General features: G+C 37.1%; 6 protein-coding genes across 16 annotated transcripts in view; 2 read left to right on the forward strand and 4 right to left on the reverse strand.

Annotated features, from left to right (window-relative positions):
• Nucleotides 1-272: 272 nt before the first annotated feature.
• LOC141437007 (uncharacterized) lies at nt 273-3143 on the reverse strand. Of its 3 annotated transcripts, none has more exons than XM_074100176.1 (4): nt 2090-3143; nt 1696-1803; nt 677-766; nt 273-508 (listed from the first exon to the last, which is right to left on the reverse strand). In XM_074100176.1, exons 1-4 carry the CDS (start codon nt 3098-3100, stop codon nt 449-451), a joined length of 1269 nt encoding a protein of 422 aa, XP_073956277.1. In that variant the 5' UTR covers nt 3101-3143; the 3' UTR covers nt 273-448. The 3 variants fall into 3 exon arrangements, with proteins under 3 accessions (XP_073956277.1, XP_073956278.1, XP_073956276.1); XM_074100177.1 differs by having other exon boundaries at nt 273-440; nt 1678-1803; XM_074100175.1 differs by having other exon boundaries at nt 1678-1803.
• Nucleotides 3144-4229: 1086 nt separating this feature from the next.
• Nucleotides 4230-7172, reverse strand: LOC141437158 (uncharacterized). The gene is made up of 5 exons (XM_074100423.1): nt 7152-7172; nt 5333-6025; nt 5181-5252; nt 4397-4486; nt 4230-4312 (listed from the first exon to the last, which is right to left on the reverse strand). The coding sequence occupies exons 1-5, from the start codon at nt 7170-7172 to the stop codon at nt 4253-4255; spliced, it is 936 nt and encodes a 311-aa protein (XP_073956524.1). The 3' UTR covers nt 4230-4252.
• Nucleotides 6808-11038, forward strand: LOC141436901 (gustatory and pheromone receptor 32a-like). 7 transcript variants are annotated; one of them, XM_074100012.1, is made up of 6 exons: nt 6808-6975; nt 7613-7692; nt 8961-10009; nt 10091-10153; nt 10232-10321; nt 10823-11038. In XM_074100012.1, exons 3-6 carry the CDS (start codon nt 9041-9043, stop codon nt 10874-10876), a joined length of 1176 nt encoding a protein of 391 aa, XP_073956113.1. In that variant the 5' UTR covers nt 6808-6975; nt 7613-7692; nt 8961-9040; the 3' UTR covers nt 10877-11038. The 7 variants fall into 7 exon arrangements, with proteins under 7 accessions (XP_073956113.1, XP_073956112.1, XP_073956118.1 ...); XM_074100011.1 differs by having other exon boundaries at nt 6808-6963; XM_074100017.1 differs by having other exon boundaries at nt 6808-6963; nt 9411-10009.
• Nucleotides 11039-11359: 321 nt separating this feature from the next.
• LOC141437159 (uncharacterized) lies at nt 11360-13561 on the reverse strand. Its single transcript, XM_074100424.1, has 4 exons — nt 12502-13561; nt 12345-12413; nt 12154-12243; nt 11360-11419 (listed from the first exon to the last, which is right to left on the reverse strand). Exons 1-4 carry the CDS (start codon nt 13474-13476, stop codon nt 11360-11362), a joined length of 1194 nt encoding a protein of 397 aa, XP_073956525.1. The 5' UTR covers nt 13477-13561.
• Nucleotides 13562-14668: 1107 nt separating this feature from the next.
• On the forward strand, nt 14669-23408 carry LOC141437406 (malate dehydrogenase, mitochondrial-like). Of its 2 annotated transcripts, XR_012452392.1 has the most exons (10): nt 14669-14927; nt 15076-15239; nt 15721-15828; nt 16247-16381; nt 16814-16942; nt 18620-18838; nt 19384-19509; nt 20487-20636; nt 21737-21872; nt 22616-22700. XR_012452392.1 is itself a non-coding variant. In XM_074100749.1 (9 exons), the coding sequence occupies exons 1-9, from the start codon at nt 14762-14764 to the stop codon at nt 22814-22816; spliced, it is 1398 nt and encodes a 465-aa protein (XP_073956850.1). In that variant the 5' UTR covers nt 14669-14761; the 3' UTR covers nt 22817-23408. The 2 variants fall into 2 exon arrangements, 1 of the variants encoding a protein (XP_073956850.1); XM_074100749.1 differs by lacking the exon at nt 21737-21872 and having other exon boundaries at nt 22616-23408.
• LOC141437409 (uncharacterized) overlaps nt 23392-23499 on the reverse strand; it is a 30055-nt gene continuing 29947 nt past the window's right edge. For both annotated transcript variants that reach the window (XM_074100755.1, XM_074100756.1), the window contains one exon: nt 23392-23476. In XM_074100755.1, the coding sequence (XP_073956856.1) occupies nt 23399-23476 (78 nt within the window). In that variant the 3' untranslated portion in view covers nt 23392-23398. The remainder of the gene's footprint in view (nt 23477-23499) is intronic.

The following is a 23499-nucleotide window of genomic DNA, read 5'->3' on the forward strand; positions in this document are numbered from 1 at the left end:
TTGAATTATGGCATACTTATGTAAATCTGGTGACGGACAATACAATAATCTAACATCCTGATACTCGTAGTCCGGCCGGGATCATCTCCGCGGGATGGAACTCGTCAACAGTTAATGGCAGCGACTTGAAATTTGGTACCGAAATGTAGTTTTGATGACAATGTAAGGACAGTCAAGAATAAGTACGTCAGCAAAAAAACTTGTAGCTTCGCTGCAACGAAAGAAAGAAAGAAATGAAATGAAATGAATTGAATGGGTTCAATAAACTTTAGTTCGTGAAATATGATACTTTATTTGGAAGATGAACATATAATTGAAACAATTGGTTAGGCGTACTGATACATTTTGTGATGCGTAGTGTTATCAGTGCTGCGGAAGGTTGTCACTTGTGATAAAGCCAGCCTCTTGCTTGTTTCTCACTCACGTACACGAGAGCCTTACTGCAAGTTTATTGATTATTATCAAATTGCACCAAAATCACCAAGTAGATAGCAGCTGATGCTATTAGCTGAAAAATAAATTCGTTCCTTCAAAAAAAAATGCCTCAGAGCATAATAATAATCAGATTACTGTACTTAATGTTTATTTTGTACGATAAAGAGTTTACATGCTAAAAAGAAAAAGAACTAACTTTATTCAGATTACTTAAGCAGGTAATTAAATTTATGAAACTCACATTAAATAACAGTGAAGATTTAAGTGGAAAGAGGCCGTAGATTGTAATTTGGGTGTTCTGAAATTTCATCAAAGCCGAGAAGTGTTGAATCTGTATTTAAAATGTAAACGTAATAATTATCCCGTTAATTAAAATGAGCAATTCCTGTAAGTATATCTATGTACAGAGAGAAAAAAACAGCCAACATTATGTAACGTATGCGGAATGAAATTTGGACAAAGTTTAATTCGCTATTTAATGAAATGTATTATGATTATTTACATTACTTACTCTTTAATTAAATTAGTTTAGCAAAATATGTATTTATTTGTAATATGAGTGCCTATATTAACACAGAATAAATAAAATTGAATGTAAAAAAAAATGGTCCCATCCGGGCTGCTTTTCGATAGTTTTCTGGCACTTTCTTTATGGCCGCCGTATACGTGGATGTTGGCATTTTTTTCAACTCCGATTTCATTAATTTTTTTTTTAGGTGTTTATGGTTGTAGGTGGAAAATTATTTGCGTACCTACATGCGTCGTTTCAGATTGGCCGAATTCTTTTCAATTGGACGTAGTACGTTAGGCGGGTTTGAATTTTTTCGGTACGTACCTATACGGGGTTTCTAGCACATCCATTTTGTTCAATGTTTTTTTTTAATAATTTCGAGATGCTAGATCTGGCCTACACTACATTAACTCTTCTACGAGTTGACCGTATAAAATCACGCACAGCTGGCAAACGTCGCTCAAAGTAGGTATCGGCCAGCAGTAACCGCTTAGCCGGATTCAAAGAACACCGTCATACCACAAGCGCTTATTTGTAGCCATAACTAGAAGGGAACTTAACTAATAAAACATTGATAAAAGAAAATTCTCCATGAAGGAGACTCCTTTTTGGATTTTTAAAACAAAAATGACCGTTTTATGCGGAAAGACCTGTTAAATGTCCGAAAAATGTGACTTATTTTCATTATTTTCTAACATAATATGTTCATACAAAAGAGAGCAGGTACTTACCTCTTTTATACTACTTACTTCCAAATGAAGTGATATCTGTTCAATTATATCGGTTGAGGATTTACATTGTATTTGTTCTTTTCCGTATGCCGAATTATCGTATAGAGTACGGCCAATTTTGTTTGCCTGCAATTTATTAAAAAAATATGTGGATCAAACCATTTTACACTGAAAAAAAGGATAGCTGAACTACGAGTAGTTAAGCTACTTGACGTTTAGCCAAAATTTACCAATTAGGAACCAAAATTATGCTAATATTGCAAAACTGATTTTGTAAGACATTACCTAACTTTTAGCTACTACCTATCATAGTAGGCTTTAGTTTTGTAGTCACTGAAGTTATGGTAAAAGCAAATTTTTTTTTCATTGATTTTATACAACAATAACACGTTCACCTACTTAAAATATTTACCTGCATTTCTAATAAAGCACTTGCATAACCTAAAATATGATACTTGATCAGCTGATAAACGACCCAAAAGCATTCTTCAACCACGTTGTGTGTAGTGAAATCTTCACTTATAATAACTATGTGGTATAAGCCGTGTGCATCGCTTACTAGGGCGTGAAAACTCTGCGCTAGAATGAACAGCAGAGGTGCCTGGAAAGCTGCGTTGACTTGCCGCTTGACGACCATCGCACGCGCATACACGCCCCGCAACCGACGCAGCGACTCCAGTGATGACTCTATCTTCAATCCCACGTAGTCATTCCCCATACCACTCACTATTCTTCCACGAGCAATCATCGCTAAATGCTCGTCAATATTTTTCAGTATAGTAGTAATCATTAAGATCATGGTAAAATAAAATGCCAACACGGTAAATTGTATCATCTCTGGTAAATTAAAACTCATAGTTATCATTGCTATCATATACGTAGGATCACCTTCAGTGAATGTAATTACTAACTGCACGATTAACATCACTATTAGAGATCCAAGAACCAAGCAGTTTACTTGGACTCGCAAACGACTGATATCGTTTGTGGTACTTTTTGATAAATCGGCCCAGCAGCCGGCCATTTCATTTAAAATTGTTATGTACGACCTTCTATTCTTAAACGCGTTAATATAAATAATAAAAACAACTAGTAACGTAATAACCAAGTTAGTAACGTAATTAGCTAAAGTCATGGGGTCACTTGTCAAGTAGTTATTCTCGCTAACGACACTTAATACTTGCATGTGAAGATAAAAAAATATGCAAGTTATTGTAGTAATCAACAGCGTAGGCACTAAATTAATTGGTGAAGATTTGAATGCGACAATGTAGTTCTCCTTTCCGTTGGAAAATTCGATGGCACTAGGAAACAGTCCGACAGCCGAAAGTAAAATATATAGAGGTTTGAAAATTTGCAACAAACTTAATTCTTCGTTCTGACACACAAATGGTGAAAAATATTTCCGCAAACAAGAATACATCGTTAACCTGCTTAATTGATTCAAATGCAAAGTCAGGCGCTTGTTTAGAAGCGTGTGAAATAAATGAAGCGATAATGTCAGTAGCTTAATTTATTATTAACTAGCTTTTGCCCGCGACTTCGTCCGCGAGGAATAGTAACTTTGGGAAGTATTTATTTTTTTAGGATACTTATTCTGCCAATAATACCTACACATAGAAACTTCTGCGGCTTACTGAAAATAACCCATTTTACTAAACTATTTTTCTCAAAGATGACATGAAATATTGACGTTGTGTTACAAATAATAGGCTGAGAAGTATCGCGATGCAGGCGCTGCGGCTCGCCTGCCTGCGCGCGGTCACTCTAGCGGCCTGCAAAGAGATTTCATACAACTTTGCAGGCCGCTGGCCGGCAATGCGACCGTCTTTGGTTTCAACGCGCGCTCTGCGTCACGGTGCTATGCTTGCTATATGCTATAGCATGCTCATATGCTAGAAATATCAAAGTTACCAAAATACGTAACATTAAATTAAGAAGGTCTTTAGTTTTTATTCATTTTAAAAACTAAGTATCGACAGTATTTTAATAACTACATAGGTATTTAGGTTACATATCCTAGTAGATGTTAACTAATAAATATTTCTCATTCTATCAATGAGATACTATTCCAAATGTTCAGAAAGTATTAAAATTGTGTCTTCAAGTACTCATAATATTTTTATAAGTGGAAAAATACCGTTCCACGTCTGCTGAGGTAACTGGGCAGTATTTGAATTTGAGTGCTACGTCAGCACTTAATACATCTGACAGTGAATTATCTATCCTGCCGAGAAATATTGCAAATATAAAGACAACATGCATCATGCAGTGTTTACTTACATGTTGCAGTTAAAAAATACAGTACCCATTGGGACTTAGGGGTATAGGTAGGTACGCCACTCTAAAATTTTACACGCCTTTTTGACAACATTAAAAGCATTCTACAAGTACAATACATGACATCTCAATAAATTAGTTTTTAGACGCTTAAAATTCGCTTTTGAGGATTACTAAGTACATAAACTCATCAACCATAAAAGTAAAGAAAAAATACTTTATTCAAAAGTATTAAATGCAATGGAAAATTACCTACGTAACTTTTCATTGCAGAGAGCTAACATTAATGATTATTTTAAGTAGTTTTGTCGAACTCCACTAAAATCACTAAATATGTGGCTGACGATACCAGTGCCTGAAAAAAAATGATCTTTATAAATTTGATGTTTAATTTTCACGCCCATGGATAACTCATGGCACGACAAATATTTTAACTCACGTTGAAGACAAGAGAGGATTCCAAAGGAAAGAAGCCGAAGAGATTAATTTCCGTCGGATGAAACGACATCAAAGTTGTAAAGTGCTGAATCTGTAAAACAAAGACAGGTTTCATTTGATACAGTTACCAGCACCAATATCTGATACAACAAAGTTTGCATAAACATCTGATACGACTCTATCCTCCTGAATCCTCGCGTACTTTATAAAGAACCAAATAACACTAAGAATAACGACTGAATGTACTTCATATAGTACAAATTGTTCATCGAATAAAGAATTCTATGAATTTTGAAATAATATCCAAAATAACAAAGCAGGTCAACCATTAAGCGCTAAGTTTGTTAAAAAATGTCAGGACTCAGAAGGCTATTCTAGGGCCGGTAGGACATGTCAGAGATTTTTGCACGCTTCGCTGTGGCAGATATGAATGCAGGTGACTGTACTAGGTCTGGGCCGAATGGCTTTGAAGATAATACTGTTTTCATGGAGGTATCCAGCTGAGTTTATTTTTTTTAACAGAGGTTATTAGATAAGGTGCAAAGAAATTGACATATTTACATCTGCTTTAAAAACATTTTTTTTTCTGGAAGTCTAGGTGTCGTTTTAAGTGGCTTCGTGTCATGCAAGATTGTGACCAGCTCAAAATTTCCCAGTGATGGGTCCCAATTCTTGAACTTTATGTAACTCATTAGAGTTCTAGACTACTAGATTTGTATTTAATTTTTAGCTTTTGTTTAAAGGTTTTCGATAGTCAGTTTTTTTTCTTTTAACTAGGTACTTACTTCCAAATGAAGTGCGATATCTCCATTCAACCCAGTTGATATTTCATAGAGAGCACGCCCAATTCTATTTCTCTGCAAGGAAAGCAAAATCATACCCTTCATAACAAATGCAGAGAATGTGAAAAACACCGCATCTGTATTGATAGGTTTACCTGTAATTTTAATAATGCACCTGATTTTCCTATTACATAAAACTTCATTATTTGGTAGAAACTCCAACAGCAGCTTTCGAGCAAGTCGTGATTATTAAAGCTGTTTTTCAAATTCAATTCGTTGTACAGAGCATGGGCATTGCTGACGAGGGCGTGGAAGCTCTGCGCCAGAATGAGTAGCAGCGGCGCCTGGAAGGCTGCGTTAACCTGCCGCTTAGCTGCCAGCGTGCGCGCATACACGCCCCGTAGCTGACACAGGGACGTTGGCAGTGGCCCTAACTCCACCCCAACGTAATCGTTCCCCATGCCTCTTATCCTTTTTATGTATACAAGTATTCTGAAATGCTCTTCAATATTTTTCAGCAAAGCAACAACCATCAATATCATGGCAAAGTAAAATGCCACACATGTGAATTGTATCAGTTCTGGTAGGACAAAACTCAAATATTTCAATAAAGTTTTCCAGGCTGAGACACTTCCTGTGTATGTGACGGCAAACTGAAGGATCAGAGCTATGAAGAGAGAGCCAAGAACTGCGCAGTTAACTTGAACTCTCAGTCGTCCAAGAATGACGTTGCTGCCGCTAGTGATATTCGGAAATTCTGCCCAAGATCCGACAATTTTGTTTAAAATGATGATGTACAAGCTCTGATATTTAAATGCACAAATAAAAATGACCGTGCTCACTATTAACTGAGAGGATAATTGAATATTATAATTAGTTTTAATCAATTCGTACATCGTGATGTTGATGTTATTTCTTTCGTCTGTGACACCCAATTCTATCATATGAAAGGTATAAAACACGCATATTACGACTGGTACTAATAAAGTGCAAGCTAAATTTATGGTTGGTGATTGGAATAGGACTATTAAATTATTCTTGCCATTGGGAAATTTGATAGAACGTGGAAACAACCCGAGTGCTGAAACTAAAATGTATAAGGGTTTGAAGCTTTGTAATAAATCTAGTTGTTCATTTTGACGAACGAAAGGTGAAAAATATTTTCGTAATAATGTTAACATTGTTGTAAGAGTTCCACGAGTTCTAATATATGACTGTTTTCTTTGAAGGTAAAATACGTACCGAACAGTGTACATTTAGTTATGTTTTAACCACTATTATTATTCAAGGTGGTGTAAACGATTATTATTTTTTCTACCGTTATCGTGTCCTTTGCATAAAGAAATAATATTCCTTATGCATATGACCCAATTGAATGTCAAGGAAATACAGTAGGCGAGTTTGGATGGGAACACAAGTACAAAGATTACATTTTGTATTTTTTAAGTGCTATAACTATAATGTATTTCGTCGAGTGACAAGCAAAAGTCACTAAGTACCACACTAAGTACCAAATACCTACTTACATCAAAGCTAGCATCGTATCTCTATTAATTATATAAGACTTTTTGAAGAGCAGTGACAGAATTTTTTGTGAGTTTTGCTTGTCAGACGGCGATTTGTACTCGGTTACGGTTACAAGCTGTCATGACGATCGTGTCGCGAAGCTTAATGCATTTTATATGTTACTATTCTTATATATCTCTCTCTCTAAATGTATGCAACATTATTCTGTTTTTGTCTCATTGTGTCTGTTTCCCAGTTTCCTGATCCATGTGTTTGTTGTGTATGTACTCACGTAAGAACCTGTACTAAGCCAGGCTACCAGAAACCTCCATAGTGACGATATGTCTAGCGTAAAATAAGAACCGGTATAAAGCCAGGCTACCGGAAATATATATAGTGAAGTTATCTTTAGTGTATGTAAGAACCTGTAGGCTTACATACATTTAAGTAGTTTGTAGGTTCCTATACCTGTTGGTTCAGGCAATCCATAGTACTAAGTGCACTAGAGAGCCCCAAGTTATATTAGTATAAGGTGTAAGACTTGGAAGGGGCTTAGGCATCCTCTCCCTCCAACTTCCCATGTAAACGGTAAGAACCTGTTGAGAGCTAGGCTATTTGCATAGATCCAAGGGATTAGACAGTAAGGCAGTAATCAGAGAAAGTGATCTTGTTTCGCATTGCTTATGGCTTACCAACATTAGCCAACGGACCAGACGTCCATGACAGGATAAGTTACTACCGATGACTGTAACATTCTTTCTGCCCCCCCTTAAAGTTCCCTTAACTAGTCACACTTGACTCCATACTGCCCCACTGATTAAGTAACACTTATAGATACTACATGAGTAACGCTGTCATAATTCCCTGTTGCAACACCTATTAGTGACACGAAAGACAGTAGGTATCAATGATATATTTTATGTACGCAGATAGGTGAACGCAGACCTTGCAAAGGTATACCGAAGCACATAGATAGAACCTGTGCTTGCCTCCAGGCCTTGTGAACTAGGTAAGATTCAGAGTTCTTTTAAATTATCTTACGGTCGATACGCCTTGTTTCATGTTTGATTAATCCAGGCATATCCTTAAACATGACAGTTTAGATTATTCTGATGATGACTAACCAACCAATAATAATAATAATATAACAGGCGTGTCGACACAAGCCGAGGTTACAAGTCATAAACAATTTGCTTCAAGAGTTTCATCAGTAGTAAATAGATATTACTAGTTTATCAATTAATTTTAGATACGTTAAAATTAAGACAGAATTAGTCACTCTAGCAATATTTGCAGAACTCTGAAACCGACAGTTTGTCATGGATATAATTATGTGCCACACATCGCGTGCAACAATACTTAATAAAATATAGATTGGTCAGGTTTTTTCGTGGCAATATGGTAGTAGAAATATGCATTTAATTTTATAAATCAAATAAAAGTTTGTAAATCTTTTGTATACCTACAAATCAGATAAGATTAAACTGTGAACGGAAAACAATGACATTGGATTACGTAAAATACAATAAGTGTAACGTTATATCGCTGTGTGTTTGACAACATTTCAACAAAAACAACCGGCGAAGGTAAATTTTCGGTAGGTAAAAAAATCATACTCTATTTTCCCTATGTATTTTCCGTATCCATAGGTTTTTTTTGAGGTAACTAGCTATTATGGAATACCATTAAACAAAAAACAGAAAACCAAATCGGATTACCTATATAATTATTACTAAAAAGTTATGCATTAGTCGCACAAAGGAGTTTTTGATATAATATTTGTACAGTCAAGGAAACTGAAAAACCAGGGTGGAACCTTTTCATAGGTAATCAATTTCGCTATGATTTCTTTGACAGATGTAGGTGATGTCAAGTCAACATGACATTAGTAGCACAAAGGTTTCCACCCTGTGTACGTGGATTTCCTTGACTGTAAGTAACCTGTATATGATGTTGAGATCCGCCAAATTGACATCTGCCAAAGAAATCATAGCGAAACTGATTATGAAAAGGTACGCGATTCAGTTTCCTCGACTGTACCTATTTTACAATACTGAGATAACTATGTTTAATTATCTAGCATTTTAAACGACTCATTAGTAATGTTACATTTGCTGCATAGTCATGTTCCGTATACTTAGTTATTCATTTATTACACTCGCCTATGGCCTTAAATTTAGTCATAACATGGCAATTGTAAATGTAAAGGACAGGAGGACATCCATTACATATTTTTTGAAACAACCTCGATGATACGTTTTTAATGACATGTTTCAGATAAATATTTTACATTGCTGGTTGTCATTATCAAACCTTTTTCAGTAGTAACTAGAAGTCGCTTTGGAACCAGTAGCAGCATGTTTTCGCGCGTAAAGAAGCATTGGTCTCGATGGCGATCAGATGATGCCGATGAATCAAACCTGATTGAAATATTTAAACCTCTCTACGTTTTACTTTTGTTGATGGGATTGTTTCCTTGCTCAATTACCTTCCCAAAAGGAAAATTTTCAAATGTAAAACAGGAATCGATTGTAATAAATTCAATATGCACATTAATAATGATATTCAGTTTAAGCATAATTTTGGCTCTAGACATTAGCGAAGTAGCATCTTTTTCCATGTCACATATAAATTACCTGATTGAAACTGTTCTGCTTATAACTATTACTATTGTGAGTTACTTTTGCATTTACTATTATAGACATCTTCATATTAAAAATTTAACAGCAGTGGCGTTGACTTGGACTGAATTAGCCAATAGTGATGCGAAACACTTACTCAAGCAGTTTCGGTTTATGACCTGGACCCTTATACTCGGGTGGTTAGTTATGCTCATCGGAGGATATTCAATTTTGGGTTGCATAAATAAATCAGGCGTATGGGCGACAGTGTCCGTTATACTACCAGAGATGGTGCCAAGTGGCCTAGTAGGATTTTATAATGTCATGGGGCTGATGGTGGCTAGCTTGTTGAAAAACATCGAGCATCAATGTGGAACGCTTGCTGATAATGATAAACTTAGCAACATCGGCTTCGTTAGAGTAAAACCTAAACGATTTCGGAACACTGTCAGCCAATTGGAACTGGCCTACAAGAAGACATTGGAGATAAAACGAGAGATAAATACAGCCTTTCAGGCAATTTTAATGATCGTCACCCTGCAGGCATTCCACACTGTCCTTACTGAATGTCATGAGCTATACCGTGGACTTATAAAAACAGGCACATTTAAAGTAATTAACATAATTTACTCGTTACACTGGATAATATACCAAACGTTGAAAATGTACGCTATATCTTTTCCGGGAACGGTAATAGAAAATGAGGTATGTAGGAAACATTCAATTATTGTAATAAATTTGATGTTTAAAAACGATCGTGTAGTGAATACAGATTTTATTTTCCAGGAAAACAAAATTGGACAAACGTTACTCCGTATACCCACTGAAAGCATGCAAATGATTGCTGAAGTACGTAGATTTGTGTAAGAACAAAACACGTGATATGTAACTAACCGTTATGAACTGTTTATCGATGGTTTGTTGCAGGTGCAGCATTTCTCCTCTCTGATGTTTTATCAAGAAACTCAAATGACAGCTTACGGGTATTTTGCACTAGACGCTACTTTAGTGTTCAACGTAAGTATACCTACGAGTAAATAAACCAAAGTAGAAAACCGGCCAAGAGCATGTCGAACCATGGTCAGCGTCGGGTTCTTAGCCGATACAAAAAAATACCAGCAAAAGAGCGTATCTCCATAGCACTTACATCCTTTTGTTGATTGAGAAGGTTTTAGGGCATTAACTCAAATAATTTTAGTTGAAAGTTCCGAAAATATTCATCATCATCATCATCATCTCAAGCCTCTCTCAACCAATTTGGTGTAGACCTTGAAGTGTTTCTGAAACGTGCCACAAAAAATGATACACATTCCATTTTTTTCAGTTTCCATCACATGCATTGAGTGCAAGTATAATTATTTATTGTTGTTATTTAATTTTCTTGAGGAAAAAATCTTCACAGACTGACGCACAATCGGACAACTTCAATTCAACAAAATCGAAATCCTAAATCTGCGATATGAATTACATGTACAAAAATTACACATTCCAACTTTATACTTATTCTATTGGTTTCAGACGTTCGTGGCCGTCGCCACATATTTAGTTATTTTGGTGCAATTTGACAGTTAAAGAAGACGTTTGAAGACAAAAGTAAGCATCACACGAAACTTTTTAAGGTTGTTTTTGTGTTTAGTAGTATTTAATGACGCAAGAAATGATTAATTAATTTATGTTAACAACACACATACAATATATATAAAATATGATATGCTACAGTAGAAACTTGCAATAAAAAAAGGCAATAAAAGGTGTGTTTTGTTCATTTTCTGCTGACCCTTCACATTGTCATTGAACGAAATTATGTAAATGTAATTATTACGGTAAAATTTATTTTTAATTTTTGTATTTGGGATCTGTTATTGCCATATTCTTTATTTTTATTATGTGCATTGAGATAATTGCACTGTCTTAAATAACAAAAGATTCTTCAGTGACATATTCTATAATCAGTTTATTTGCTCACTGTGGCTAAGCTTGGTGAAATGAAAATAAATGTGCGTGAAATCCTTCATTCAAATCCAAATTTTTGTTCCTATCACAACATTCACAACCTTAGGATTGTTTTTCAAAATTGAGGAGAATAGTCAAGTAAATAGAAGCCGATGCAATTATCTGAAAGAAAAAAACGTTAGGTATGATTTTTATCTGTGACCATAGATCTTTTTTTATATAAAGCATGAAGTGACTTTTTGTGGAATAACGTATAAATATGCAAGATTAATAGTAGGTATGTAGTCCGTGCGTTAATTAACCATTTCAAAATAAAAAGAGCCGTGTCATAAAAAGAAAGACAGATTTCCGCTCACAAAGCAATTAAGTAGTGTTTTAAAGGTCTATTGTATATTTAAGCAATTAAAAACATGCTGTGTCTATGTTCGTTCAACTGGGGTTCAACTTAGGATGCAGCGTAACCGTTTTGATTTAACCGATCTCAGTTAAATTTAAAATTGATATTTTTCTTAAACATGACATCAACATTTTTGCATATTCTTACGTATGGTCAGGGACTTTAATTCGTGTCATGAGCCACCATGGAACGACTTTACAGTAAACGTCATAGTGACATCGTAGTAATTAACAAGAAATATCGTAGTGACTTAGATTAGAGTCTTACCCCCTTATTCATAAAACTTAACAAGCCTATGTTAACTAACAAATGCTTTGTCCCTTTCTAACAAATACAAATGTCGAAGTGACAGATAAGGACAAACGAATTTTAGCGGCATTTTAACTAAAATACGTTTGATTGTCGTTTATGAATAAGGGGGTTAGTTTTTTGTAATAGTAACAGAGATTTTAAACAGGTTGGATAATATTTTAATTGTATACCACGATATTAAACTTACGTTGAACATTAGTTGAGCGTCCAACACAAAGTGGCCATAAACAGACAACTCTGTAGTTTGGTGGGACATCAGTGTTGAGAAGTGTTGTATCTGGCATAAAAAACATTAAACCAATTTAAGGATTAAGCTTATTTTTACCAGATAAGATGGAGAATATAATAATTAAAATGTAGTTTATGCTAATAACTTACTTCCAGGAATAGTCTTGTATCTTGCTGTGCAACTGGAATGTTGTATAAACTACAACTGATTTTGTTTTGCTGTAACATCCAAGTAAATAGTAACTTTAATTATAACGTCATTATAAATAATAACGTTAATAGTTATTTCATAATAAAAAAAACATACTTCTTCTTTCAATAAAGTTCCCGGGTACGTTATCGCGTAAATTTTCATAACTTGATATATGACCCATATCGAGCAGTTGCAGATATTGTGTGTGTCGAAAGCAGCATTTATTGTAAGCCCATCAAAGATAATGTAAGCTTCGCTCACCATCGCATGAAAGCATTGGAAAATTATCACCAAAAGACATGCTTCTAAAGCCCGATTGATCTCTCGCTTAATTTCTAACACCTTCACATATACGACCTCCAACTGCCGTAAGCTAAACGGGATCATCTCTAATTTCAGACAACCCGAAAACATCGTTTTCACGTTAGCTATATCTCTAATGTTCGCATCAATATTCTTCAAAATAGTTGATAACGCAAAGAGCAGCACGCAATAAAAGCTTATCACAGCAGATTGAATAATTTGTGGTAAATTAAAAGTCAAAGCTACCAATATCATTTTCCACACACTATTATTCCTACTGAAATTTACTGCCAATTGCATCACTGAATATAAGCAAAGCAAACACATTATTAATCTAACGTGACCTTGCAAATCTCTAAATATCGTATTTTTTATTAGGTCCGGAAAATTATTACAAGAAGAAGCAATGGCATTTAACAATTTTGCGTATGTAAATCTATTTCTGAAAGCACAGATGTAAGCCACTGTACAAAACACCAGGAAATTCGTAAGCTCTATCATATAGTTCAATTTAGTCAATACGTTTTTAGTCATAGTGTTGCTCTCAGTAGCAGTGAACACATCGTGTACGTGAAGAACAAAAAATGTATAAATAAGTATCAAAACAGAAACTCCGCGAAGGGAATTAAAGTAAATCGACTTCGTATTAATTACTACGCCTCCATTTCTGGTACTCTTCAGCGAGTAAGAAAGTAGCCCAAATAAAGACATAACCAGATTAACAGGTCCAATTACTCTCATCAGACTTAGTTTTTTATCAACGTGCCTATTTTTACTGAAAGCCATTTTTCCTCTGTTTCATTGTTCGAGCTGTCTCAGTAAACTAGTGCACTTTAGATATTGTTTTGTTTTAAGATTTAAATTCAGATATCACTTATAAGCATGACCTGCAGTATAATGGGTAGGTACATTAGAAAATTGCTAAAAATTACTTTGCATGTCCAGGTGGTCAAAAATAGTCCGTAATCCGTTGCAGTACGGGACTTTCGATATTCTTTTTAATTGCTTTGTGGTTTTATGCGGCGCATCATCAAGCGATAATATCAGCTGTATATCAGCTACTGTATTATTCATTGAAAGTCCACATGTATTGTACACACACAATGTGTCCTCAATGTATTGTAAAAGTTTGTGCCCGCGATGTTCGTAATTAATTCCAGTCTTTATTTATAGGTTTTTTTTAACTTACAACGTATGTACAGTCAGCATCAAAAGTAGCTGCATACTTTTGTACTTTGTCCTTTTACAGAAACGGAATTCCGAGTGTATGTGGCGGCCCTTATGGTAGCCATACACGTTACGGTTTACCGGAGAGATCTACCTGTGCAGGTGTACCTGCGCAGGTCAACCGGAGCGTGTATGTCGACCGACCTGTGCAGTTTTTTTAGCCTGCGCAGGCGACCGGAGCAAATTTGAAAATCGATTTTGCTCCGGTCACACCGTAAGGTGAACCTGTGCGTGTGTGGGTACCTGCGTTTTTATTTTTAATAACCAATGCTTACACCACTTTTTTCGCTTCCTTTTCACTGTTCTTCGTGCTAGTGCGTCCTCGTCCTCACTCGATGCCGTCGCAAACAGAACTGAAGACCGCTCCGGTATACCGGAACGTCCCCATATACGCTACCTGACCTGTGCAGGCAAACCTGTGCGATGGACCGTAACGTGTATGGCCGGCTTAAGCATCATTTTTCGTGTTTTTTTCGTGGCCTCCCCTACTACTATGATGAAAATAGTTTCAAGATAAGTTAAGTAAAAGTAGCCAGTAATAATTGAAAACGGACTTAAATTCAAAACTGAGATTCTGAGATAGCTTCTTTAATTATCTAATCTTAAGCTAAGTATCTAAACGTCGTGCAATCTGTATTGAAGTTGTGTTAGACCTAGACCATAACGCCCCTAAGGGAAAAAGAGGTAGGTTACCTGAAAAAATATTACTTTATCTGTAGAGCATTATTTTACTCTTTGGTTGGAACAAAGAATCATGAAATTATCAAATCAAAAGTCGTCAAAATTCTTGTAATGGTAAATATTTAAATAATGAAAAATTATAAAACATAAGAAAAAAATCAAAATGTTTCACAGAAGTTTGATGGGTTTAGCACGATTTGGGGTCCGGCGTGGCTATAACCTGACGAAGAATAATGTTTCCAAGCTATGCAGGAAACCTGGTTCCCACTACTATTGCACAACCTCGTGCGGAATGAAGGTCACGATTTGTGGAGCCGGTGGAAATACAGGTATCTCTTTAAAGACTTTTCCACCCAATATAGAAAAGTACCATCTGGTCACTGGTTAATTGTTGTCATTCTTATTTTACTGGACGATGTGAATTTTTAGCAGACTAGACCTTGCGTTCCCTCGATCATTGTTTTCTGTGATTCTCAGGGCAGCCTCTAGCTCTACTCTTAAAACAATGTCCACTGTTGGACGAAATTGCTTTGTACGATCAGTGCCCCACCTGCGGCTTCGGCATGGAGCTCAGTCACGTCGACACAAAGTGCAAAGTATCCTCGTACTCCGGTCGGCACATGCTGTGTGATGCGCTTAAGGTATACCTACTTCAACAACATATTTAGTAACAGCTGTTAATTTAATGTACCTACCCACAACCAGACGTGACAGAAAGCTTCTGTGCGACGTATTCTGAAAGTTCAGAAAACCCTTAGGCAGACAGTGCGGCGATTGCAGACCATATTATATCAGTGGTATTCTGGTTATTACACTTCAGTCTACTATGTATTTACTACCCTTTTATCGAGTAAACAAGTATCAGTAGCAAGGAGTGAACATTTTCGCTAAGCAACCCAGAGAGTGAGGGAAGCATGAGTTCGATATGACTATGAATGCAACCCGTCGTCGCGAAAAAAAATTAGGCAATCCAGAGGGAATCTAGTTGTTTTAGCAACACGCACTTGATACCTGTGCGCTTTGTATAAGACAAGAATGTTTGTTTTCACCTCATGTCTTTGAATAGACTAGTGGAATTTCTTGTGCAAGTAACTCGAGCAAGTTTTTTTCTGCGCCTTAAAGGGTTCCAGGGTCGTAGTGATCGTGGTCCGTAATAGCAAAAACACGTTCGAAAACAACGCGCCCGCCATCACAGAGATAGCGCTTCAAATTTGCAACGTGAGCCCTTCGGTAAGTAACACACATATTTAAACCATTTTGCTAAAAAGGTAGTTAACGAGTTCATAATGTAAATCAATCTGAGTATCTTTGAATTGCGTGCAATACTGTGGGTAATCCTTATCTTAGTTTCTTTAAGTATGATTTTATCTCTGTTATAAATCAGCAAGAAACTGTTCACCGAAACCCTTCGGCCGCTTTCACAAGGGCTCTAGCAGCCCGATGCGGACACAGGTGCTAAGCCCATCGCGCTGCTTTCACTTCACTTTGCTGCTTTCACAAATCAGCATATTGCTCTCTCGCCTTTTACTTCCTATATTTCTTGCCTTTCCTGATGAGAAAGAGCACTAAGCATGATGAGTAATATGAAGAGCTGCATTAATCGTGAAGTAGCTTCCTTTAGGCAAGAAACATTTTTTTTTTCAAACAGGCCTTTACTATAGTAGCAACGGAGCCAGTAGAGAGCATGGTGCCTATAGTGGCGGAGATACAGCGGCTACGGGGCGTCTACAACCCGCGCAAGTTGCTCGGATGCGTAGAACTAAACTGCGTGCGCGCAAACACGGTAAAATTATAAGAATTCCTTTATTTGCTTACGGGTACATTGTTAAATAATTAATTACATTTTGTATTGTTAGAAGTTTTTTTGCACGGTGTGAGAAATATTGTATGTAATTCGAGTACTTGATAGGGTGGAGTCGCGAAGCTGTGGGTTTGTTAGTGATGGTCGATAACGGCAATACCTACAACCCTTGCGCATAATTTAAATAACGGTTTTCAAACTTACACTATTTTATCAATTAGAAGGTAATTACACATACTTACCTAAATATTTGGTAATTGGTGATACTAGACTCTAGTAGTAACTAGACCTAATGGTGTATTGCGATTTTCATAGTGTGCTAAGTGGATGGGAGTCGAAAAATTTCAAAATTGGTAGGTCCTAATTTATGGCTGACCCCTAATCTATTTTCACCATATACTCGTACCTAATTAGGTGCTCGCGGACTTTCTGCGCGCGCCGCCTGAAACCGTACGTGTGCCTGTGATTGGTGGCGCTACACCCTGTACTATGGTGCCTGTGCTCTCAGCCGCCGTACATCCCTGCATCATGAGTCAGGAACAGGTAAGCAAATAGTTTTAAGAGCCTCCACTATGTCGCATGCGTGCACGGCTTGGCGTGGGCGCGGCGTGCTTGTTCCATGCCATCTACTTAGTAGAGCAGCGCTGCGTCAGGCGGATCTCTGCTCTATTGAAACTTATTGAAACAGCACGCCGCGCAGGTGCCAGCGCCGTTCACCCGTGGCATTAACAGAGGTCTTAAAAGCTAACTAATTGACATCGTGCTGACGAGCTGCCATGTATGTGCATTCTTCTACGACTGCACAGGATCCACTTTTACTTTTAAGTAAGAGAACCCACCATACTGCCTAAGCTTTGTGAATTGGTACTCGTGTTATCCGCCACAGTTCATTCCTGCATCGTGTTAGATAAGTACGTGGGTTAAACAATCACTTACTTGTAGCAAGCTGACGTGTAGACTCGAGTGACGAATTAAAAAGTTATACGTGGTCAGTCGTTTATTTCGTCGGTTAAAAATAGATAAACTACATTGGGTACCTACCTCTCCAATTGTAAACACGAGAACTTCAAACGTGCGCAAGAAGTTATGTCGCATTGTAAACAATTTGTCATTGACGTTAGGTTTTTTCGCTCTTTCATTCATTAGGACCAAGACAAAAACCGTGTTCAGGAGTAGTAGTTCATTTTGACGAGAATAAAATAGTAGATTGTGCAAAAAGAGCATAAAACGAGCCATTTTACCCGAGACGTTCATATAGCCACCCGAGCCGGTACGGGGAGGGTGGATAGCCACGTCGAGGGGAAAATGGGTTTAATGCTCTAGTTTTATACTTTGCTTTTCACTTCGACGGCGAGGAAATGAAATAGCAACAGTGGAAACAATTGTTCAGGTACTATGTGTCTTTTTTTACTCATGCATTACTATATAATCATACATTTTTAGTTTTATTGATTTATTTGATTGATTTTTAGTTTCTTATAAAGTAATAATTATAAAATAAATATGTAGAAACTTCTTTGTTTGTGGCTGTTAACACATGATTGCCTTGGTCTTAGACGAAGATTTTACTTTATGCACTAGAGCATAAATAGTTATTTGTGTTACAAGGGAGCAAAATGGTGTATTTACGGCGAGGGCGTACATTGAATCCAGAATATAGCGAAGGATTCTACAGTAGAATCCTGAGCGTAATGAGGGATTCAAGTGTTAACGCCCAAGATGAAAATAATTTTGCTCCCGAGTGGCTCATACAACTTTTCACACCGAGCATTAAGAAACTTGAAAAAAAAATCTAAATATTATTAAAGAACAACCAGCATAGAAAATGGCGTGGTTTTACAATTATCAACTTCAAAAAATAAATAAAACACTTAGAAAAACCTTGACCAGAAAAGTTGCACTTTGCTCCCTCTCGTCAGGGAGGAAAAGTTACTTTTCTGAAGGAGAGGTGTGAAAAAGTAATTTTATGTCAGCTACAAGTAGATCCAGCATAAACACGAACTTTACGAGCATGTGAAGTGAAAACTATTTTTTTTAACTAATTGGTAATACTACAGAAAAATCTGATATTTTTTCCATTGACTAGCTTATTCTTACGAATAAAAAAAAATCAGCCACTTGAAAATTTCATCCATCGCCCATTGGTGATTGATTTGATAGAACTTTCCTATCTGGACTATTAGATGCTATAGGGTCAAACAGAAGTTTCTCCTGTTTCAGGTGGAGTGCGTGACCTCGTGTATAATGAGCGGCAACGAAGCCGTGTGCATGGCCAAGGGCAATACCGTGGAGAACGCCTGTTTGGCCGGCGCGTACGCCGTCGCCCGGAACACCGTCAACGTGGTGAAGGGGCTGAAAGGGCTGGGGAAGATCGTCCAGTGCGCCTACGTGGACAGTCTTGGAACCTGTGCACCATGCTGCCAGTTCTTTGCTAGCGATGTAAGGAATTTGTTAGGAAATTAAAAGAGCGCTAGTTTCCTAAAGATAGACATCATAATATATCGATATAATTATCGATATATACTAGGTATATCGATGATATATTATTATCATCGATAGATCATAATAAATAATAAATATTTCCTTAGTTAGGTACTTACCTGCATGAAAAATATAAAGAATATGACGACCGGATGGCCAAGTGGTTAGAGAACCTGACTACGAAGCTTGAGGTCCCGGGTTCGATTCCCGGCTGGAGCAGATATACGAATGTTTGTTCTAAGATCTTGGATGTTTAATATGTATTTAAGTATTTATTTATATATATATGTATGTTTATCCGTTGCCTAGTATCCATAGTACAAGCTTTGCTTAGTTTGGAACTAGGTCAATTGGTGTCAAGTGCCCCATGATATTTATTATTATTATTTATTTATTAATTTTTTTTTTTCTTCCTTTGGGTGACAGTTGCTATGTTTTTCATCAGAAAATCCAGCATGATGATTGTATTTTTTATAATGTATTAGTATATTTGACGGTTTCAGGTTGTTTTGGGGCCATCAGGAGTCGAAAGTAACTTAGGTATTCCGGAGCTCTCTAAATTTGAAAATTGCCTACTATGTAACTGCCTGCCCTACATCCGTAATGAGATCGCAAGAGCTGTCTGGCTGGTGAGTCCATTTTCTTTTCGAGTAGTGTACCTGATTAAAATGAAATTCAATGCTGTGCATAGTGATCGATCCCAATTTTTTTTATTACAAACAATCGTAAGACTTCTACACCATTGTGTACGGCGACTTGAATGGTTTTTCTTTCTAATACATTTTTTTTTAATTTAATATAATCGAAACAAATAAATACAATGAACTTATTATACACCTACATTCACACCTTACACTTTTTTCGCTATCCATTCTAAGGTTATTTACATTAGTGTTCAGCTCCCACTTGTAGAAAGTTAGACTATCTCTTAATTAATTGTACAGATCTTATTAACTAAGCAAGTAGGAACACTTAGTTCCATATGGGCCCGGGCGGGCATGGCAATATCACATAAATTAATCTAAACTTAAAATAACATATATATGCTATTTTTTACTCTGGGAAAGCACAAAGTTTCTGCGGACACAATTAAAGTTGTGTCAAACAGATGGTTTGACATACGATCACATTTACTGATTCAACAGTGGTTCAACAGATTGTTATGTTTGTTGTTATGTTATGTCGCTAAAATTCCAATCTCATTCCAAGTTACACCAAGTTGCTGTAACGAGTAATGTCAAACCAGCCGTCAAATATCCGGTACAGATGTAGGGCACATACAGGTTTTCCATCGTATTTTTCGGAAAAGTTGGTATTTAGCGTTCTCAATTAGTTTCAGTGCCCATCGTACAGCCGTACATTTCATTTTTACATTTGAAACTAAATAATAAAGTTCCTTATATTAATGGATTATGAAAATACTCACTCATTAACACGATGATTTGATAATTGACTGACACTTCGGGTGCCGTCGTATACAGATTAAGATCAGACTTTTCCCGATGGAAAACCACTATAACGGGCTACATCTGTAAAGTAAATTTGGACTAGTATAGATAAGTAAATTGAATGTTATGTATACAATGTTAGTGTTGGTGTCTTCCAGGTATACACGATGTGCACGTCGTGCTGTTGTTCCGCTTGCTGCGTGCACCCGGGCACATGCCTCACGCCGCCGGTCGTGCCGTGCGTGCCGCCCACCAACTGGATGTGCGATCTCTGCCCTGACTCGTGCCGCGACGAGTACCTAGCCTCGGTTGGTTTTGCTTTTTTTTACCTGTTCAATCACTAGCATCAGTATCTCACACAAATAAGCGTACATAAATATCTGATGCGCCTCTATTCCTAGGGTCAGTAGGACGTGTCAGATATTTTTGTGCGCTCCGCTGTGCCAGATATCAATGCAGGTGACTGTACCAGTTGGAAGATGGTAAAACTAAGTAAGTAAGTAGCCGTAAGTAACCGTGGTAGCCTAGTGCTTTGACTTAGGGTATCTGAAGCAGACTCTTTGAGAGCAGAGAGGTAGTGGGTTCGAGCTCGGTTTGTACCTCTGAGATTTTATGAATTTATGTGCGTAATGAGGGCTATCGTTTTTTGTCTCACTAGATGGCGCACTGTTGCGTGAGGTTTTTAAGTATGGCTTTCAAAGTCTATTATTACGGGCGTGAAAACAAAGTTTAGATTAAAATCATATTTAATACACCTTAAAACCGTACCATAAAAATATCGAGCATGCCACAGTGTTGCATAGTCCCCGTTTTGTTCGGAAAAAAGGGAGGACAAAGGTTTCCGAAAGACAAAACTGTCTCAAAACACAGACATTCAATGCCCCGGAACGCATATTTGCCATAAATAATTTCAGATATTGCAAAATATTCACAAAATGATTCTAATTATAAATAAACCCGCGTAGCTCACCCAAAAACTATGAGATTTGACATAGCACACACTAGCGCCTCTAGTGGCGAATTCATACGCGATAGCCCTCATTACATTTGAAATGTACCATGAACTTATAATTTATAGTTATCAATCACCATGAAGGTGATAGATATGAGAATATTAGGAGTACCTAGTAACTAAGATTTAGACGAAACATATTTCTTGAGAAATGCGGTTTATTATCTGACTAACGTCAAAAACAACAAAAAGAGAACAAATCAGTTCCTTTAAGTATCCTTTTGTTAGGGAAACTAAAATTAAAACATAATTATAACAAATTTAACAATTAACATCACGACCGTAACATTCTAAGATTCAATACCGATTATGTATAGCAGTCTGTTCACTGTCACGAAAATGTGTTAGCTAAAGCGCTATAAGAGTGTTTATTATAATGCCCATATATCGTGACAGATATGCCGCGGCATGATCCCCAAGTGTGCCTAAGACTGCTGCTGCCCCGCGACAGCCGGCCGTAGCGGAGCTCTGCGCCGGAACACTCGAGTTGCTTAGTTTATTACTAGAACTACTGCATCTTGGCAGTCTAAAGGTATTCCAACATTTATTATTTACTGTGCAGCCGAGTGTTCCGTATGAAAATATTGACTAATTTTGGATGTTCATTAATGTTGATCCTTATGAAATTCAATCTCGTCAATCAGTAATAACTATACGAATACATGAATAACTTAAAAAACACCCTGCTAGTTTAAACGCTTTTGCATTTTGCTATGGCCGTCGCATAATCATTCCAAGCGACATCTTATACTACATTTCGTACTGCCTGTTGCAACACTAAGTGTGTGCTCTGAATATAATTGCTAGCCACACTATAACACTAAGCAGAGAAGCAGTGTCCCAGCACTCTTTACAATAGGTAGTTCTCCACTGGTGTCTTGACGTGACGACTTCCGTCAGATTTGTTTTTCGAAAAAACTTTTATTCGTCTTGTTGCTTCTCAACATTTCTTGGCGCTTGATGACAAACAAATTTGCCCGTACGCGTATCCGTCGGAAAATGCAGCTGTTAAATTAATGATCATGATCTGACGATTAACAAATCTGACCAAAACGTATCTGACAGCTAGAGTGAGATCCCTGTTATATGATTTGTGTGAAAAGTATGGATCGTGTATGTGTGTGATCACCACCAATATCTGACACAAAAAAGCCGGTAGGACAATATCTGACACAAAAAAGCCGGTAGGACGTGTCAGATTTTTGCACGTTCCGCTGTGGCAAATATTAATGCAGTGACTTTATATTGTCAATTCTATTCTTCATTTGTCGTCAGATTTGCCGCAAGATGACATGCACAGTCGGCAGCACGGAGCTATGCTGGCGGCCTCGCGAGGCTGACTACGATGCCGCGCGCGCCGCCAACCTCACGCACCAGATGCCCATGCGCAGTTGTGCGTGCAGCAAGTGCAAGGTCCCGCGCAGCGTGCGCTTGGCGCAAGAGATCATTGAGAGGAATAAAGATCCATGTCTGTAGATACACTTGGAGCCGCAAAGTCTTATACGCCGATGCTGGCCACCGCATCTAGCATCTTTAACCTGTACCGTTTAACGGGCAGAAGTATTGAAAGTGACTGTGATTCAGGGTGCGTTAAATAATATGGCATCTGATGAGGATAGTCTGTTCAATTATAAATCTGACAGACAGCGCTCGAACTTTTGCATTAAATTCTAATTATCTTGCTGAAGCGCTTTGTGATGTGCGTGTCACTTGAAAGAAACTTGTGCAAACAGTAATTGATATTAAAATGTATACCTAGTGCCATCCACGAAGACGCGTGATTTTGACAAAGTTAGACATTAATGACATAGTAATAAGAACCACGGCACGCGTCATCGTGAATGACTCTACCTATACTCTGTCTTTAATACTAACGTTAAAATGTGGCTAACACGTAGTTCTAGCATTATGAAAGCTAAAGCCAACGGCCAACACTGGAGCAGTGAAGTAACCTCTGTGAAATGTTAAAAAAATGCAACGTTGTCAAAAAAATATTTATTAGTGTGTTTATCTACTTGTCCTGTAAACAAAGTAATTTAGAGTAAATGAATTCAAAAGTTACAAATTACTGAAAGAGCGTTTTATTTTAAACCAGACGTTATCCAGCTTTTCTCGCAAAGTCTTAGGCGCATTTACCTGAAAGGAAAAGAAGATTTTAT

This window comes from Choristoneura fumiferana, chromosome 17 (assembly GCF_025370935.1).
Source record: "Choristoneura fumiferana chromosome 17, NRCan_CFum_1, whole genome shotgun sequence".
Taxonomy (NCBI): domain Eukaryota; kingdom Metazoa; phylum Arthropoda; class Insecta; order Lepidoptera; family Tortricidae; genus Choristoneura; species Choristoneura fumiferana.